Source organism: Astyanax mexicanus, chromosome 5 (genome assembly GCF_023375975.1).
Source record: "Astyanax mexicanus isolate ESR-SI-001 chromosome 5, AstMex3_surface, whole genome shotgun sequence".
NCBI classification, from domain to species: Eukaryota; Metazoa; Chordata; class Actinopteri; order Characiformes; family Acestrorhamphidae; genus Astyanax; species Astyanax mexicanus.
Window position 1 is genome coordinate 26,345,606 of NC_064412.1, and position 18,810 is coordinate 26,364,415.

The 18,810-nt window shown below is 37.7% G+C and overlaps 1 protein-coding gene across 4 annotated transcripts in view; it reads right to left on the bottom strand.

Moving 5' to 3' along the window:
* The window catches only part of myh10 (myosin, heavy chain 10, non-muscle), an 83,598-nt gene that overhangs the window by 29,069 nt on the left and 35,719 nt on the right, over positions 1-18,810 (bottom strand). Inside the window, exons 6-15 of one of the 4 annotated variants that reach the window (XM_049479903.1) lie at positions 15,889-15,918; positions 14,527-14,544; positions 11,324-11,416; positions 10,163-10,226; positions 9,150-9,248; positions 8,622-8,765; positions 8,189-8,284; positions 4,828-4,946; positions 2,852-3,004; positions 1,869-2,042 (exon numbers count right to left, since the gene is read on the bottom strand). In XM_049479903.1, coding sequence (XP_049335860.1) covers positions 1,869-2,042; positions 2,852-3,004; positions 4,828-4,946; positions 8,189-8,284; positions 8,622-8,765; positions 9,150-9,248; positions 10,163-10,226; positions 11,324-11,416; positions 14,527-14,544; positions 15,889-15,918 — 990 coding nt within the window. The remainder of the gene's footprint in view (positions 1-1,868; positions 2,043-2,851; positions 3,005-4,827; positions 4,947-8,188; positions 8,285-8,621; positions 8,766-9,149; positions 9,249-10,162; positions 10,227-11,323; positions 11,417-14,526; positions 14,545-15,888; positions 15,919-18,810) is intronic. The other 3 variants (XM_049479905.1, XM_049479904.1, XM_049479906.1) reach the window with 3 other exon arrangements.

An 18,810-nucleotide genomic window follows, 5' to 3' on the forward strand; every position in this document is an offset into this window, starting at 1 on the left:
CAAAGAAAATGTATTTGCTCATATTAGCCACTTTTACATATACACTACCGTTCAAAAGTTTGGGGTCACTCAAACAATTTTGTGTTTTCCATGAAAAGTCACACTTATTCACCACCATACGTTGTGAAATGAATAGAAAATAGAGTCAAGACATTGACAAGGTTAGAAATAATGATTTGTATTTGAAATAACATTGTTTTTACATCAAACTTTGCTTTCATCAAAGAATCCTCCATTTGCAGCAATTACAGCATTGCACACCTTTGGCATTCTAGCTGTTAATTTGTTGAGGTAAGCTGGAGAAATTGCACCCCACGCTTCTAGAAGCAGCTCCCACAAGTTGGATTGGTTGGATGGGCACTTCTGGCGTACCATACGGTCAAGCTGCTCCCACAACAGCTCAATGGGGTTCAGATCTGGTGACTGCGCTGGCCACTCCATTACCAATAGAATACCAGCTGCCTGCTTCTGCTGTAAATAGTTCTTGCACAATTTGGAGGTGTGTTTAGGGTCATTGTCCTGTTGTAGAACGAAATCGGCTCCGATCAGGCGCTGTCCACTGGGTATGGCATGGCGTTGCAAAATGGAGTGATAGCCTTCCTTATTCAGAATCCCTTTTACCCTGTACAAATCTCCCACCTTACCAGCACCAAAGCAACCCCAGACCATCACATTACCTCCACCATGCTTAACAGATGGCGTCAGGCATTCTTCCAGCATCTATTCATTTGTTCTGCGTCTCACAAACGTTCTTCTTTGTGATCAAAACACCTCAAACTTGGATTCATCCGTCCACAACACTTTTTTTCCAGTCTTCCTGTCCAATGTCTGTGTTCTTTTGCCCATCTTAATCTTTTTCTTTTATTAGCCAGTCTCAGATATGGCTTTTTCTTTGCCACTCTGCCCTGAAGCCCAGAATCCCGCAGCCGCCTCTTCACTGTAGATGTTGACACTGGTGTTTTGCGGGTACTATTTAATGAAGAGGCCAGTTGGAGACCTGTGAGGCGTCTGTTTCTCAAACTAGAGACTCTAATGTACTTATCTTCTTGCTTAGTTGTGCAACGCGGCCTCCCACTTCTTTTTCTACTCTGGTTAGAGCCTGTTTGTGCTGTCCTCTGAAGGGAGTAGTACACACCGTTGTAGGAAATCTTCAATTTCTTAGCAATTTCTCGCATGGAATAGCCTTCATTTCTAAGAACAAGAATAGACTGTCGAGTTTCAGATGAAAGTTCTCTTTTTCTGGCCATTTTGAGCGTTTAATTGACCCCACAAATGTGATGCTCCAGAAACTCAATCTGCTCAAAGGAAGGTCAGTTTTGTAGCTTCTGTAATGAGCTAGACTGTTTTCAGGTGTGTGAACATGATTGCACAAGGGTTTTCTAATCATCAATTAGCCTTCTGAGCCAATGAGCAAACACATTGTACCATTAGAACACTGGAGTGATAGTTGCTGGAAATGGGCCTCTATACACCTATGTAGATATTGCACCAAAACCAGACATTTGCAGGTAGAATAGTCATTTACCACATTAGCAATGTACAGAGTGTATTTGTTTAAAGTTAGGACTAGTTTAAAGTTATCTTCATTGAAAAGTACAGTGCTTTTCCTTCAAAAATAAGGACGTTTCAATGTGACCCCAAACTTTTGAACGGTAGTGTATTTTTTCATATTGGATGTTGATAATGGAATAAGACATGTGGTAACCCACGTTACCATAACTCATCACTGTAAATATTTTTGTCTATTGTGGATTTTACACCTAACCACACTCTAAATACATTCTTTCACACTGAACTATGTAGAAAATTATGTAACACTGATGTTTATCTCCCTCTAATACACTGGACCAATGGCTGAATTCACTTACCGGTCTCTCGATGAGGTCAATGCAGGGCTGCAGATCCAGGCCGAAGTCAATGAAGCTCCACTCAATTCCCTCACGCTGGTACTCCTCTTGCTCCAGGACGAACATGGTGTGGTTAAACAGCTGCTGCAGCTTCTCGTTGGTGTAGTTGATGCACAGCTGCTCAAATGAGTTCAGCTGGAGAGAAACCGAGCAAGTGAGGCAAATTATGAAATTAATATTATGTATGTAAAATAAGGTTTACTGGTGTTGTGAAGCACAAAACATTTAAAACAAAGTTTAATATGTACAGTACAGCCCAAAAGTTTGGACACACCTTCTCTTTTTCAATGCGTTTTCTTTATTTTCATGACTATTTCCATTGTAGATTCTCACTGAAAGCATCAAAACTATGAATGAACACATGTGGAGTTTTTTGTACTTAACAAAAAATGACCTGTCCTCCACAGTCACCAGACCTGAACCCAATCCAGATGGTTTGGGGTGAGCTGGAGCGCAGAGTGAAGGCAAAGGTGCCAACAAGGGCTAAACAACTCTTGGAACTCCTTCAAGACCGTTGGAAAACCATTTTAGGTGACCACCACTTGGAGCTTATTGAGAGAATGATGCCAAGAGTGTGCAAAGCAGTAATCAGAGCAAAGGGTGGCTATTTTGAAAAAAATAGAATATAATTATTATTTTTATTATTTTTTTTGGTTATTTCACCTTTAGTTTGTTTGTTAAGTACGTAACTCCACATGTGTTCATTAATTGTTTTGATGCCTTCAGTGAGAATCTACAATGTAAATATTCATGAAAATAAAGAAAACGCATTGAAAAAGAGCAGGTGTGTCCAAACTTTTGGCCTGTACTGTAATTGTGGACGCATCTTTTGTAAGTATCCCCAAAACACATATACATATATACATATATATATACATATATATATATATATATATATATATATATATATATATATATATATATATATATATATATAAACATACTTGGAAGATCTCGAAGCCGGCGATGTCGAGGATGCCGATAAAAGATGCTCCCTGTCGTTTGGTCCGGTCCAGAGCTTTGTTGATGCGGTGGACGAGCCAGCGGAAAAGACGTTCATATGTGGCTTTGGCCAAAGCTTCCACAGCAAAATCAGCCTGAACAAAGAATATACACAACACTTTTACAACAGCTCTTTTATCCATACAAATCCAGCACTCATACAGTGGACAATCAACACTGTCTTATGTGCAGCAGTTTGGCCAAATTGCCACTTTGTAAACCACTCAATTACTCAACACTACACCTTACTTGACATAGTGTTCAATTAATCTTTTCCGACGCAGTTATTTATCAGGCAGATATGAAAACAATTCCAGGTGTGGTCTGATTTGGCACTGGGTTTTGCCATAAGAGGGCAACAGGAGGGTAAAGGCAAGCACATGTCTCTTGGATACATGTGAAGTCTGACACAGCCTCTTTTAGAATGATTACCAATGCAGCATCACTAGACAACAAAGGTGCTCAGACTGGAAGATGATTTTGGATATAAAGCTCTATAACAGCACTGACTAGCATCACAATAGGAGAGAGAGCATGGCCAATTGTGCCAAGCTACCGTATTTACGCACTATAAAATGCACTTAAAATCCTTAATTTTTTCTAAAAATAGTCAATGCGCGTTATAATCCAGTGTGCTAACCGCGCTAGCTCTTTCTCCGTTCAAAGGTAAGTATTATCGGGCTGTAGGCTGCTTCTAACCCTGGCTAGCACTGCTGGAGCAGCATTAGCATTAGCCACTAATCGCACTAGCTCTTTCAGAGTAGCTCGTTCAGAGGTGAGTATTATTGGCCTGTAGCCTGCACGTTTACCGTTTTAAAACAAACTAGAGGTGAAGAAAAGCTAACTAATATCTCCCTGGTTTTTCGGAATGTTAACGGTTAGCCGCTAATGCTAATGCTCCAGGGTTAGTGCAGGTTAAAATTTGGAAATCTAAGCTTACTTTACATAAACAGAAGCACTTTTCTGGAGAGAAACCTGTGTAGATTAACATTACTTAGCTACCCTTCCCACACAACCAAGCAGCGAGACCTGCTGAATTAAAAGTTCCTTATAGTGTCTCTTAAAATGGGTCGTATAATCCGGTGTGCTTTACTTATAAAGATTAAAGACTAGAAAAAATAGACATTTATCTATAGTATGCCTTATAATACAGTGCGACTTAGTGGGAAAAACACTGTACATGACCTGGGATTGGAACTCGTAATCCTCCAACCCATTAATCCAGTGTTAATGTTGAACACTGATATTTGTTTTATTCATTTTTTTTGTGTCAAAATTAAATTGCAGAATTTCAGTGGTATTGGTACCTGCTAACCACCAAATTTCTGCTGTCTTGATATCCCTACTCTTTGTAAACAGTTGGCATGACACTTACGCATCTTTTACTGATAAAGAAGTGGTGTATAAAATCCTTTTTTGACTGGGATTCCTGAACGTAAAATCAGAGTGGAATTCTTCACTATAATTACAGGTTGAACTTGGCGCACTGGAACGAGGACATGCATTCCCAGAGGACAGCGAGGGAGAGGCGTAGTCTATTGTTTTAACCAAACGCAGAGCTGGAGAGGAAACACATCACACAGCAGCAAGTCCACCAACACAGCACTGCTCCAAAATCAACCACTGTGAGTGATAACAGGTGAGTGCTGGAAAATGTTATTCTAGGGAGGACAGGGGTCAGGAGAAGGATGATGGGAGGGGCACTTTAAACACACACATGGTACATTTTTACCCTCTTAAAGCTGAATTAAAAAGCACCCTCACCTCCATTTAGGAGATGCAATAAGATAAGATTTGTGTAGGGAATGTAGTGAATAGGTCTGCTTCCAGACTAGAGTCTAATTAAACGTCAGGTTTCGTTTGGGGTTCAGAACTCTTATACTCTAGTAGTTATACATACTGTATGTGTATATTTTACCTGCTCTTTAGTTTGAGCTTTCTGGACATAGTCTCTGCCCACTTTGATCCGAGGGGTCAGGATGGCACGGGTGAACTCCATCACGCTCATCCCCAAAAGATGGCAGAGCTTCTGAGCAGCTGGAGGAAAAAAATGGGGGGAAAAAAAGAAAGTTAAAGCACAGATCTACCTCTTTACCCTCAATTAGTGCTGGGCAGTATACCATCTCCTCTGGTATACCAGAGGGGAAATTACAACCAGTATGCATTCTTCACATACCGCCATATTGCTAGAGGCTCTACAGCAGGGGTATTTAATTAGAATTCAGTTTGGTCCAGTTAGAGAAAATTTAATCAGGCTAAGGTCCGGACCATCGCCAGTGTTAACATGTGTTATAATTCAGTGTTTTATTCTGTTTACTGAAGAAGCCTATAGTAGTTCTGTCAGTGTTTTATCAACAACTAAAAGACAAAATAAATTACACATACTAGTATATTTTAACAATATTTATTGTTTTAAATAGGCCTGTCACAATAATTACATTATCAACCCATCATAAAATAAATGGAAACACCCTCAATAATTTAACATATCGAGTCTAATAATGTGAATCTGTATGTTCACTTTGTTTCAAAATGCTATATTTATTCTATATTAGATTTAGGCCTGCCTGTCATATTAAAAATTACATAAAAATATGTATGATAAATCGTACAATATATGCAGAAATGTTTGCTGAACTTCACAAAATACTGAACAAAATATAATTTAAAAAAAAATAAAAAAGTAGTTTTATTTTATTTAATATTATTACTGTAGCATACTTTATTATGTTGTGGGTAAAACTGATGGGGGGAGTTGCCAATGCTTTTTGTCCCCTGGGGGTTGCCTTAGTTTTGAGGTAGGGTTGTTTTGGGAGTAAAGAGAGCGCACCTGCAAGCAAGGGTTTTATTTATTTATTTTTGCTGAGGAGTTCTGAACAGGTGGAGTAAAGTGGAATATTTTACATTATTGTCTGGGTTGTTTCTCTTTAATTCCTCCAAGTAACAACGCTCGGTTACATTACTGTTAGAATGTTTTATAAATGTAGTGTTTTAATGTTTTTTTTTCCTGGTGCACACCATCTGTATTAGCTTTTCTCGCTCTATTCTCCCACTTCTCACCGCCTGCTTCTCCTGTGTGGCTCCGCGCGCTCGCATCTGCACAGATGTGATTGGCAGAGGAGAGCGTTTGGTGATCTTACAGCACACGTGATTTGTCTGTGAGTTTACTGCACTGTAAAGCACGTAAACCATAAAGACAATAAACGTACCGCTGCTTTAAATGAACACGGTCAGAATTAAATTCTTTTCAGTAGTTTATCGGCGTGCGTCCGGATTGGACAACGTCTGGGTCCAGACCCGGTCCGCGGTCCGCCTCTGCTCTACAGAGTGCTGAACAGGAGCACCAACAGAGCTTGCTAGCAAATGCTAGTGAGTTAGCATAACAAGCTAACACACTGGAGTAATGGTAGCTCAGCTTTGTGGAGCCCAACACGCCGTCCTGCCCTGGAGAAACAGGAAAACAGAACTCCTGGAGCTTCTGCTGCTGCTCCTTGCAATATGTTTTACTATAGCCCTTTCAAATAAAATATATTAATACTATAACTTGAATGATCATATTAATGCACACTGAACTGAATGTATTTGTTAACTGAAAATACTGTGTATTTTAGGTCCATTTATTGCTTAAGGAACTATTTAACATGTATAGTTTTGGAAAAAAAGAAGCCGTGTTAAAGTTTTTTCTGATTTCTACTATAAATATAAATAAAGATATAATAAAAACAGTAAAATGCCGTAAAACTTGAAACACATGTAGGGTAATTTACCACAGAAACTTAAAAAATACAGCAATACACATTTTGGTCATACCGCCCAGCACTACCCTCAATACGAATAATCATCAATAAAACTTTAATAAGAGGACTCAGCACTAAAATGCAGGGCTTTAGAACAATGTGCAAATAACAGCTTTGCTCCTACAAAAAAAATGCGGCCCATTTCACAAGTCAACCCCACAAGAATCTCTGTCTTTTTTTTTTTTGCATTTACAGAGCCAACTCAGACCCAAATGCATGTTCCTCTGCCACTATACAGCTGCTTACAGTGTTTAAACACAAGTTACAGCCTTGTGTGATGAAACCAGACGTTTAATGGAGAAGAAAAAGAAAGAAGAAAGTTCTCTGCTCGGATGCAGAAGCTGAGTAAACGGGTATGATTTAGCACGCCTCCACACTGCAGTTCCAGAAGGTTCTAATCCACATAAAAAAACATTCCAATAGACATGCTCAGATCACTGACAGAGGAGCATTTAACAGCAGGGAGTGCTGGGCAGAATAACGGTGCTGGTGCTGATCCTGGACCAGATTAAAGTGATTCAGACTGGGTAAGAACTCGAGCCAGGGTTAGCATCACTGAAGCTTTTAATACCATCTGCTAATGCTAAAAGTCTAGGTTTAACAGTACAATGCAATTAACAGTGAACTGAAAGCCATAAAGTCATTCACAATACAGTCAATACTGCTGATCTGCTCTCTATTTTATTGATTGTAGTGTGTAGGGGTGTAACTGTACACTGTGGGTGGGCAATATCTACACAAATATCTATAATAATAGTTCACTCTTCATCCTTGGAGGTTGTACAAAAAAGGCCTAATTCTTAGAATTGACTGAATCTGTTTTTGTGTATGTGTAACATGAATTAGAAGGTATGTTAATTTTAACAGTGAAGGATGTATCAAAAAGAGTATATCAAAAATAAAATTCAGAAATGGATTAGTCATGTACCATAAAATCATAAGTGACAACCTCCCTCCCTCTGCAAGGACATTAAAAAACGGGTCATGGTTGGGTCTTCCAGCATGACAATGACCCAAAAAATAAAGCCAAAGCAACAAAGGAGTGGTTTAAAAAAAAAAAAAAAAAAAAAAGCACATTAAGGTCATGGAGCGGCCTAGCCAAGCTCCAGACCTTAATCGTATAGAAAACTTATGTAGGGAGCTGAAGCCTCAAAATCTTAATGATTTAGAGATGATCTGCAAAGAAGAGTGGACCAAAATTTCTCCTGACATGTGAGCAAACCTCATCAATAATAAAAAAAAAAACATAAATAAAACACAAAAAAATGTCTGATTTCTGCGCTTGTTTGACAGAGGGATCAAATACTTATCTCTCTCTGCAAAACGCAAATACATTTATATAATATATATAATTATATAAATTTATTTGCGTTTTGCAGAGAGAGATAAGTATTTGTTTTATATGTATTATATGTGTGTGTGTGTGTGTGTGTGTGTGTGTGTGTGTGCGTGCGTGCGTGCGTGCGTGCGTGCGTCTCTTACCTGTATTCTCAGGCATTGAGGCCTGGTCTGTGTTTCTCTCCTTCTTGAAGATGATGTTCCCAAACTGCATCACAGCAGACACCACCTTCAGCATGGCTACACACAATATATATCAACACAAAATTGACATATTAAAGGGCTCATACTCTTTTTATATACAACATTGGTCCAGGTTTGTGTCTTAAAATCATCATCATCATCATTTTCCATTCTCTCTCTATCCCTCTATCCCCGACTATGTACATGAGCTCTGTTCTGATTGGTTGCTGAGTATTTTAATTCAACAAAAACAATCTTCTTGCCATGATATGTGGCCTTTATAGTCTGGCTATAACCTTCAACATCACAGTAACTGAATGACTGAACAGTTTAAGCATGCCTGTGAACGCACGCAGCATACGCCCTTACATAAATTATGCAAACACACACTTACATAAAATCTCATCATGGGAGAAGCTCATTATGTGCATGGCCTCCATGGTCTCCTGGAAGTTATCCTTGTCCTGTTGGCCGGGAATGGGAATGTTGCCGTTGGAGAGGAAACGGTAGTTATTGAAGCCCTCCAGGAGGAGATCAGCTGCCAAAGAGAACAAGAGAGACATTAATCATCCAGGCTAATGCTTCACAATGAACTCCGAAGACAACCGGCTTGATTTTAGAGATGTGGAAAAGTCTTTGTTGACTGTAAAAGTGCATAATTTAAAGTTATGCAAGGCAGCGGCAGGGACTGAATCATTCTGGCAAAACGTCTTTTCTGTAAAACATTTTTTATCCAGTGTTTTATTTTATCGGCAAGCTATTTTACTTCTCTTTCAGAACACAATTTATAATACAAGTTCTATCAAAATGAACAAAATCAACCTGTGATGGTATTTAAGATGAAGTGAACTGTTTCTAAAAAGATCAAAAGCAATCAGTTTACGTTCTGCTGTCTGTGTGTGTGTGTGTGCGTGCGTCTCACAGCGGAGGTGCTCTCCTGCGCCTGCCAGCAGCTGGTAGAAGATGTGGAAAGTTCTCTCATCTTTGGCCTGCCGGATCGCTCTGGACTTCTCCAACAGATCTGATTAAAATGACTAAAGGAGCAAACTGACATTTAACCACATTCACAGCAATCCCCCTACTTTAATAGATACAAACATTAACAGAGGCACTGAACTGAGGCAACTGATGGAAAGATTGTTATCTAAAAGCAGTGTGTAAGACTGGTGGAGCAGAACATGCCAAAATGCAAAAAAGTGGTTAAAAACCAGGGTTAATCCACCAAATGTTGATTTCTAATCTCTTAAAACTTTATAAATATGAACTTGTTTTCTTTGCATTATTTGAGGTCTGAAAGCTCTGCATCTCTGTTTTCAGCCATTTCTCATTTTCTGCAAATTAATGCTCTAAATTACCATAATTTCTCTAGAAATTTGGGAGAAATGTTGTTAGTAGTTCATAGAATTAAACAATGTTCATTTTACTCAAACATATACCTATAAATAGCAAAACCAGATAAACTGATTCAGAAACTGAAGTGGTCTCTTAATTTTTTAGAGCTGTATAAGCAGGTTAATGGACTGACTGCACTGGATGGACGAACAGGTAAATACCTAGATGGATTCATAGATATACGGATGAAAAACGATTAGGTAACTAAATGAAAGGTCTGAAATTGATGAAGGCTGAATGGATAGATTAGTAGTTAAATAGACCGACAGTTAAACAGGTTGAAATGACTCGATGAAGAGAAATAAATATTTCGTAATGTAAAAAGTTGGCCGGATGAACAGATGGATAAATAAGTATAGGATATAGAAAGTAAAACAAGATGTAAAAATTGATAACTAAATCAAATTAACAGATAAATAGAAATGGATATAATCAGTGGATGGATTTACATAAAGACAGGTGAATAAGTAGATGGTGGATTGATTCCCAGCTTTAGAAAAGCAGATCTAAAAGTCGTAGAGGAGTTTAAATAAAGCAGGATACAGGTCTCAATGTTGGCTCCCACAATGTAGCCTGTGACATCGAAGTTAATGCGGATGAATTTTCCCTGTAAAGAGAAGGAAAAACATTGCACATCATTACAACCATCACTGAGATCAATACAAAGGAGAAGAAACTGGCGTGAGATAATGTCAGTCCATTGGCAAAAACTAGACAAAATATGTGCAAATAAAGACAAAAATATGTATTTTAAGCAAAAAAATCTGCCAATGGGGTAAGCAAAATGTTCTTAGTAAGATTTCTTACAAAAAGCAAAGTCTCAAAATGAGTGAAGTAACACCTAAATCAAGTAAAAAAAGAACAACTTGATTGCTGCTTGATTGTGCTTATTTTGAGTTCAAATTACTTAAATAAGGTACAAATTCTAAGCAAGAATAATTAAGATAATTATCCCTAAAATAAGCAAAATAATCTTACACTTACAATGCTTAGTAAGACAAAAAGTCTTACCAGAGATGAAAATAAGATTTGTTGCCTTAAATTAAGAACATTTCACTTGCTAAGATTTTGTTTTTTGCAGTGCTGGTGTCTGTAGCAAAGACAGCTTAGACCACACAAACTAATAAACTGATCCGCCATAACATTAAAACCACTTCAAATTTAAAAGGCACTGGAAACACTCTGTATACTAGTACAATGCTCTAAATTACAGAGTTAAATCTTTTAACTGGTACTTGAATGGAAGACTAGTACATACATTTGCGGGTTTTCCACAATTATTAGAAACTAATAATATAACAGATTACAGAACTCACGATTCAGCTCAAATCATGGCACAGATTGGATTATTTGTCAGATCAACAAAAAAAAGGGAGATAAATATAAACAGTAGCAATGTTTGCCCATATGTTTTAGTGACGTATTTTGACACTGTCTGTGATGTATGTCTTCATTTATTTCTTTTGTTACATTAAACATTAAAACTGACTACTGAAATCAGTTGTATTAGTATTACTTAATTTACACTCAACCTGTGACGATATTATACTTCCACGCCTCGCACTAATATAACCATAATAGTTTGATCTGAATATGATCTGATCGGTTCTCAGAATTGGCTACTTATTAGATTATCAGCCATATTATTTGGTCTTATAAGACAATTAATCAGCATTTCAGATTTCCTGAATTTATCCGACTTACAAAGCGAGAGGAGTTGTCGTTCTTCACCGTCTTGGCGTTTCCGAATGATTCAAGAATGGGGTTAGCCTGCAGCAGCTGCTTCTCCAGCTCCCCCTGCAGAAACATCATAAACACTGTTTAATAAACCAACATGTTTTCATGAACAGAAAGAAATAAATAAATATGTTATGTTAACATAAAAGAAAAAAATACAGACAAAAAAACACCCTGGACTGAGAAGCGTGTAAAGAAAGCTGTCTTAAAAAAAAAAAAAAAAAAAAAAACCCTGATCCAGAATAGGGATGGGTAATTAGTGAGTCACAACATCACAATAAAGTGAACATCGATAACTTCGGACAAAAATATTATTGTAATTTTTTTGTTACAGTCTCCCGTACAGTGTTTCATCCATTGCTTCATTAGGAAGGGAACTGTGTTATAGTTTAAAAACTGTAAATAAATAAAATAAATATTTGTATTTTATATTCATAGATCACCCATTCCTATGTACCCGAGCCCAAACATTAATTAAGCTCCACAGCAAAGCAAAAGCTGGTATTAAATAGTGAAATCTCAGGGCAAAGTCCCAGAATAAATCTTATCAAGTCTATTTAAACAAAACCTGCAAAAACTTTAAACAAACAAGAGCAGATCGGACAGCAAAATGACCGGTGATGAAGCAGCATGCGGGATGGAATAAAACAAATAGAATTAAGTATATATTTTAAGTCATTAGAAATAAACAAATCTTTACCACCTCACAAGAACATGTGACATTTTATATTAGAATTACACTAAAGTTACTTTAATTTAATAAAAATAATTAAAAAATGAATAGAAATTATTAGTATTGAGAGTTATTGGCGTGCACTGGCTTGAAGGGTGGTAAAAAAAATCAACAAAGTGGAAAAAAAAAAACGGAAACCTAGCTTTATTAATTATATAAAAGAATAAAAAAAATGTTGTATCCTCCAACTTTTGGTGTTACGCAGCCAGGAGAGCTCATGGACCACAGACCATTACCATAAAATACATGCACTGGATACAAGTACTGTGCAGTTGTGACTTTTTAAAAGAGTTCTTTAACGCTCTTTTAATGGTCAAACCTCATTCTATATCTTCACTGAACCTCTCAATGAGTCCATCTGACCCTCCCGCAAGACTACAGAGGAGCAGATGATCCAGATTGGGTAAAAATAAACTGTCCTACAAACCCAATTACAGTCAGAAACCAAGTCTTTACAGTCTTTACAGTCCCATTCCACTGCTAGAGTATCCAAGCTCACCACAGTCTTCCAGATACCGCTTAAAGTATGGATTACCCAAGCATATATTTTTTTAATTAATAGCATACTGGCTATTTTATTCCAGTTTCATGGCCCATACTTGGACTTTAACAGTTACAGACGTAAACAGACTTTAAATCCCAGCCTGCAGCAGTGAGAATCATTCTCACAGAGAGAACAGAGTCTTCTGCTGTGTGGAACCTCATTCTAAATTGGTATTATGACCCCGTAAATCTAAAGTAAAGTCTATAGCTCAATAGAAATGAAAATGGCCACATGGGGTCACAAACCTCATTCACTGCAGGGGCCTAAAGCAGGGACCCCCAGTACTTCCCAAAACCCCAGAGTGAATGTTTGGGCAGGTGTGCCTCTGTTCAGTCATGACAGACACATGTAAGGTGTCCTGGGAGGCGGTCAGGCAGTGCAGCAGGTCAGGGATCAGTGCGAGGTTCTGTTTCCCGTTCCAGCTCCTGACTGCAGGAAGCCAGCAGCATGACATCAGCGAACAAACCAGCCAGAGGAGTCATCCTATGGGGCTGCCTGTCTGAGTTTTAGACGTTCTGCCACTAAAGACTCCGACACCATAACGGACACAGCTGCTACTAAAACGTTCCTGGAAATAAATTAAACCGAGCTCCACAATATCCTCAACATTATGCTGGGAGGGGGGAATACTGGAGCATGATGCACAGTTCAGATGGAAAGGGTGACAGGATCAGGACAATCAGGACTGGAAAACCGGGCAAAAAGACCAAGACAACAGGACACTAAGGTCCAGATAACAGGGTAGAAACAGGGACAAAACACCAAGAAATCTGAGCTAAAACATGGTGTAGAAAACAGGGTTACAGGACCAAGACACTAAGCCTGGACAACAGGGTTAAAAGACCAAGACGCTTCTCATCGGCTACCGGAGCCCTGAGAGAACACAATTGCCCTTGCTCACTCGGGGTGGGTAGATGGCGCTCTCTTCCCCCCATCACTCAAAGCAAAGGGTGATGTCGCTCAGCACAAGGCGTCTGTCAGCTGATGTATCAGAACCCAGTCGCTGCGCTTTCCTCCGAGCGCACTGTGATGCTACTCGGTAATGCTGCATTAGCAGCAGTTCAAAAAGAGGCGGTGACTGACTTCACATGTATCGGAGGAGGCGTGTGCTTCTAGTCTTCACCCTCCTGGTGTTGTGGGCATCACTAGTGATAGGGGGAGTCCAAATTAGCAAGTTGGGTAATTGGCCGTGTACATTGGGGAGAAAATGGGAAGAAAAATAAAAATATACTAGGAAATAGACCGTATAAAAATAGAAAATAGAACAGATTCTGGAAAACAGGGCCAAAAATCCAAGATCATGGGAAAATGACAAGTAGAACAAGAAAGAAAAAAAAATGTACCCCACTACATTTAAAATGTTAAAACTTTAAAATCATACCTATTATACTTTTTTCAAGTGCATTTTAGAATTATATTTAGAAGCAAATGTGTTCCCAAACATTAATAAAAAAAAAAAAAAATATATATATATATATATATATATATATATATATATATACATATCATGCATACATAAAAAAAAAATTCACTTATCACACCAGCATCACTGAATCTACTCTTCACTTATCTACTATGGAAACATTTACACTTATGTTTAAGACAGAAAGCGACAATAAATTATATTATAACTATAAAAATGAATGAAACAGACAAAATAATTTACCATTCATAATAATTAACTTTACAGTGCATCTGTAAGTACATATTACTATTCTGGAAAATGAAAAAAGCTATAGTTATAAAAAAAAAAAACAGTAGGCAACAAGTGAAATGTAAGGCAAAGAGCCAGAGAAAAACAAAAAAAATGTGAAGGGATAGAGAGAAGTGCCCAGAATATGCCCGCTGTGAGTTCAGAGCGAAAAAGCTGGAAACGAAGACTAAACTACTTACATAAACCAGGAGTCCACTCTGTAACCAACGGGCAAATCAGTCAATCAGTTATACTGGACACAAGTGGGGGTTAATAAACAAAGCATACACACACATACTTGAAAATCATTGCACTGTGTGTGTTCTTTAAGCAATCACAATTAGAAATGGTGCTTTTTTTTGACTGAGAAAAAAAAAAAATAGTATTTCACTTATTTAGTAACTGCCAGTTCCCACTGGTTATTTGTATGTTTCACATGTTGCTACCAACATAAGGATTGTAAACACTAGCTTGTCTTTTCAAAAACGTACCAGAATAAAATCACTCCAGATTACACATTTGAATCGCTAATGAATCACAACTTTTTTTGTCTTTAGAAAAGTGAAAAACAAGTTCTCCCCAAACATTTCCCCCCCTTTTCTTTCAAAAAGTGTAGAAATTCGAGAAAAAAAAATGCAGACAGGTGGCAATAAGCACATGCACTATGCTAAGCACTGCAAAAAAAAAAGCATTTACATCAATAAAATAAATGTTCATTTACATAAACGGAGCATTTCTGTGGAATAATTTGAACATCTGATCATCATGCACTCACAGGAATAAACCCCTGGGACATGTTGCGGTGCCCCTGATCATCCAGACAGATAACTGGGTTAATCTCTAAAGCATCTCAGCAGGCAGATGATTAAGCCAAAAATCTATGTTTATTTACTGTAGGATTAAAACTTATTGCCCATAATAAAAGAGGAATCATGCGATGCAGCTGATTAAGCACAGGGCGTAAAACAGTAAGGGTGTAAATATGCATCAATCTGAAGGGGGCGATTCAACTGCATTGATTCTGGCACATCAGAATCAAAATTTATAGGAATAATAATATCCACTAAATAATGGTGAATAAATATGCACTAATGTTTCGGTCAAGACTATTTCCAATAAATAACTTGTTGTATTATTTTATCAACTATATTTCTCTTGGGATGCTCAAATGTGGGAATTTTGCGCTGCTATCCAGATCTTTAGACTCATACCTAAAGATCTGTGATGCGCACTGTATATCATCCTTAAACACCAATATTCTGATATTGTGCATCCCTATATTTCACAAGTGTTTACTTAAACTTAAATTTGCTTCAGTATATTCAGTTTATTGTTAATCCAATCAGATCTGATTCAAACGGATTCATTTATATATGATTCACATGAAAATGAAGCACTGAATCATTCCTTGGAGAATGATAATCGAATCGTTTTCAGGTCAGAGATTTACACCCCTAATTTACAGTAGCAGAAGCGTCTGCGCCCAAACTGGCTAGGTTTGGTTCTAGGTGGCAGGTTAGTGCTGCATGCGAGCTTCAGAGGAAGAGCGAAGAGGAACTTGCCTGGAGCTTCACTGGTTTAGGAGATTCGGGCTGTTCGTGTGTAATAAACAAATGCAAACTGTTAGACAGAGCTCAATCCCAGTCCAGGAACCATCCCACCCTCTATAAACACAGTGCATTCCCCTGTAGTAGCAGATCATCACATTAAAGCGATAGTTTGACACCCCCTCTCTAAATGTACATGTTTAAAGTTTGAAGTTTAAGGCTAATGTACCGTAGCTAACAAGTAATGGCATTGTGCTGTATGTACACTAACATGGTGCTAATTAATTTCTAATGCAATCATTATACTGTCTTTAAACTTGGTTTCTGGCTTTATATGACTTGCAGTTTTCTAGAACATGAACTAAACTTACCTGTAAATCTGAATCCTGAATTTGGCAAATTAATTACCGATATTTCAACAAACACTTACTTTGTTTGATTCAAACTCTCAAAGTTTGCATCCACAGACTTAGGCCCAATCCCATTTCACCTTTTGGCCCTACCACTTACCCCTACCCCTCTGTTTTGCGCATGTACCCCAAGGAGAAGGTGTGTCCCAAATCCTGTTAGGCTGCAGGGGTTGGTGGAAGAGACAGGACTTGTTAGCCCTTTAAACAGAGATTTTTCAGAGGCACACTTCAAACGAAGGGAAATGAGAATCCCACAAACGTAAATATTTTCCTTGTTAAAAGTGACGATTAACTTCATATTACCATAGTTTAATTTGTAGTTTCAATGTTTTATAGCCAAATTCTTCATAACAATCACAAAAAAAAAAAGATTGCTAGTAGTTTGTCTCAGTAGCTAGCTAGCTAGCCTTCCCGTTCCACCTTAAATAGTGCAACAGACGGCAGAAACTGCAGCATTTAAGGCAGAACAGAAAAACCTAATAAAATAAAAAGCTAATCACAGCTAATTTCAGCTCCCTATTACAGAGGAATTAAGAAATGGACAATAATAATTAATTTCTTCACCAGCTCCCCCTTTCTGAAGACATACAATAACAGACATACCTAAAGTTAACTAGTTAACCAGTAGCTAGGTTACTGAACTTTAGCGCTCCTGATGACGTATCGGGTGCTTGAAGGGTTGTCCCAATTCTTTAGGGGAGGATTTCACCCCTCCTTCTTGTAACTCTGTTCCAAGGGGAGGGGTTACACTTGAAAAGAAGGGGTAAGGGTAAGGGGTAGGGCAAAGGGGTGAAATGGGATTGAGCCTAAGACATTACATCACAAAATGAAGTCATAACACCTTATTTAAGAGAATAGAGAGACAAAACAGAAACCAAAACCAATAAGAAATATCTGCAGCTCTGTTCCCAGTATTGCAGCATGTTTTCAAAAAATAAAAATATTAAAAAATCTCCATAATGAAAAACTGAAATATATATATATATATATATATATATATATATATATATATATATATATATATATATATATATATATATATATATATAAACATTCATATAATAAATCTAAATTGATACCATTAGATCTGTCAGGACTTTCTAGGTCGGTCTGGACAAAATTCTTATATATTTGTTGGGTCCCATCCTATCGATCAAAGTCACAATTGTAAGTATTAAAAAAAAAATTATAATAAATAAAAATATGCAAGCAGTTAGCACCATGCTAACTGGTGGGATATAAACTTCCATTACTTGTGTAAGCTTTCTATTTCTATTTCCTATTTCTATAAAGCTGTTTTCACTGTGTAAATATAGCTTTAATGTAGCTTGTGCTGGGTCTCCTGGATTGGGAACAGGGATTGCTGTATTAACACACATTAACAGACCTTTGTAGATCATCTGTGCAGTCAGTGGGACCAGTGTAAGCAGCAGGGCTTCTGATTAGAAGTCTAAGATGCTTTGTGAATAATCCACGGCTCATTTCATTAAAACACAGCAGAAGCTGCAGCTCCGGGTTAATGAGGCACTGGCAGCATCAACAGCAGCACAGAAACCATCAATAACAGAATCTATAGTATAGCTGGGAGATACGGCTAGAAATCTGATCACAACATTTTTCAATATAAAATCAATATCAGTAAATAAAATGTAGCTTATTTTATTGTGAAAGGTGCACTAGCAATAAACGTATATTTTCTAGTCCATTTTTATACATAAGGTGCACCAGAATATAAGGCGCATTATGCAGTGGTGTTGCCATGTTTTCCTTCTAATTAAGCAGGTCTCACCACTGGGCAGTGGGTTAACTAAGTTAAGTAAAGCTAAGATAAGCAAAGATAAACAAAACTGTAATTCTTAAAAAAAAGAAAAGATAAATCGAGCCCTGGTTGTTAATCTTTACAGATTTCTCTCCTGAAAATTGTTTATTGGGGGAGTAAAGTGCCTCTGTTTATTAACAGCAAGCTTAGATTTCCACTAAGACTGGGTGCAGCTGCACTGGCATTAGTGAATAACCGCCCGTGCTGGGAGTATGCAAATGCCGCCCAACTGCACTACACTGAGGAAACCTGAGTGTTCTGGTAAGCCAGGGCGATATTAGGTAGCGGTTTGCTTTATACACAAGGCGCACCAGATTATAATGCACACTGACGATTGTTGGGAAAATTAAATATTTTTAAGTGCGCCTTACAGTGCTAAAAATACAGTATATAAATAATGTTGACTTGAATTATGAAGTTGTTGGAGTTGTCTGTTCATCAGTGCAGCAATGTGCACTAGGTATCAGATGTTGGAATACGAGTACTATTATTCGAGTACTATTAAATAAAACAAATAAATGAATTAACATGGATAGATTTAATTTACGCAATTAATCCTAATCTGGAACTACAATATTCTACTAATAACATCCCACTTTGTAGTGCTATTCCACTCTTTAACTGGAACGCAGTGTGTGGAGTGATAACACTGCGCTGAGGTGAAAGTGGTTCCAGTTACTTTACTATTCAGCTCTTTAAACTTTATTT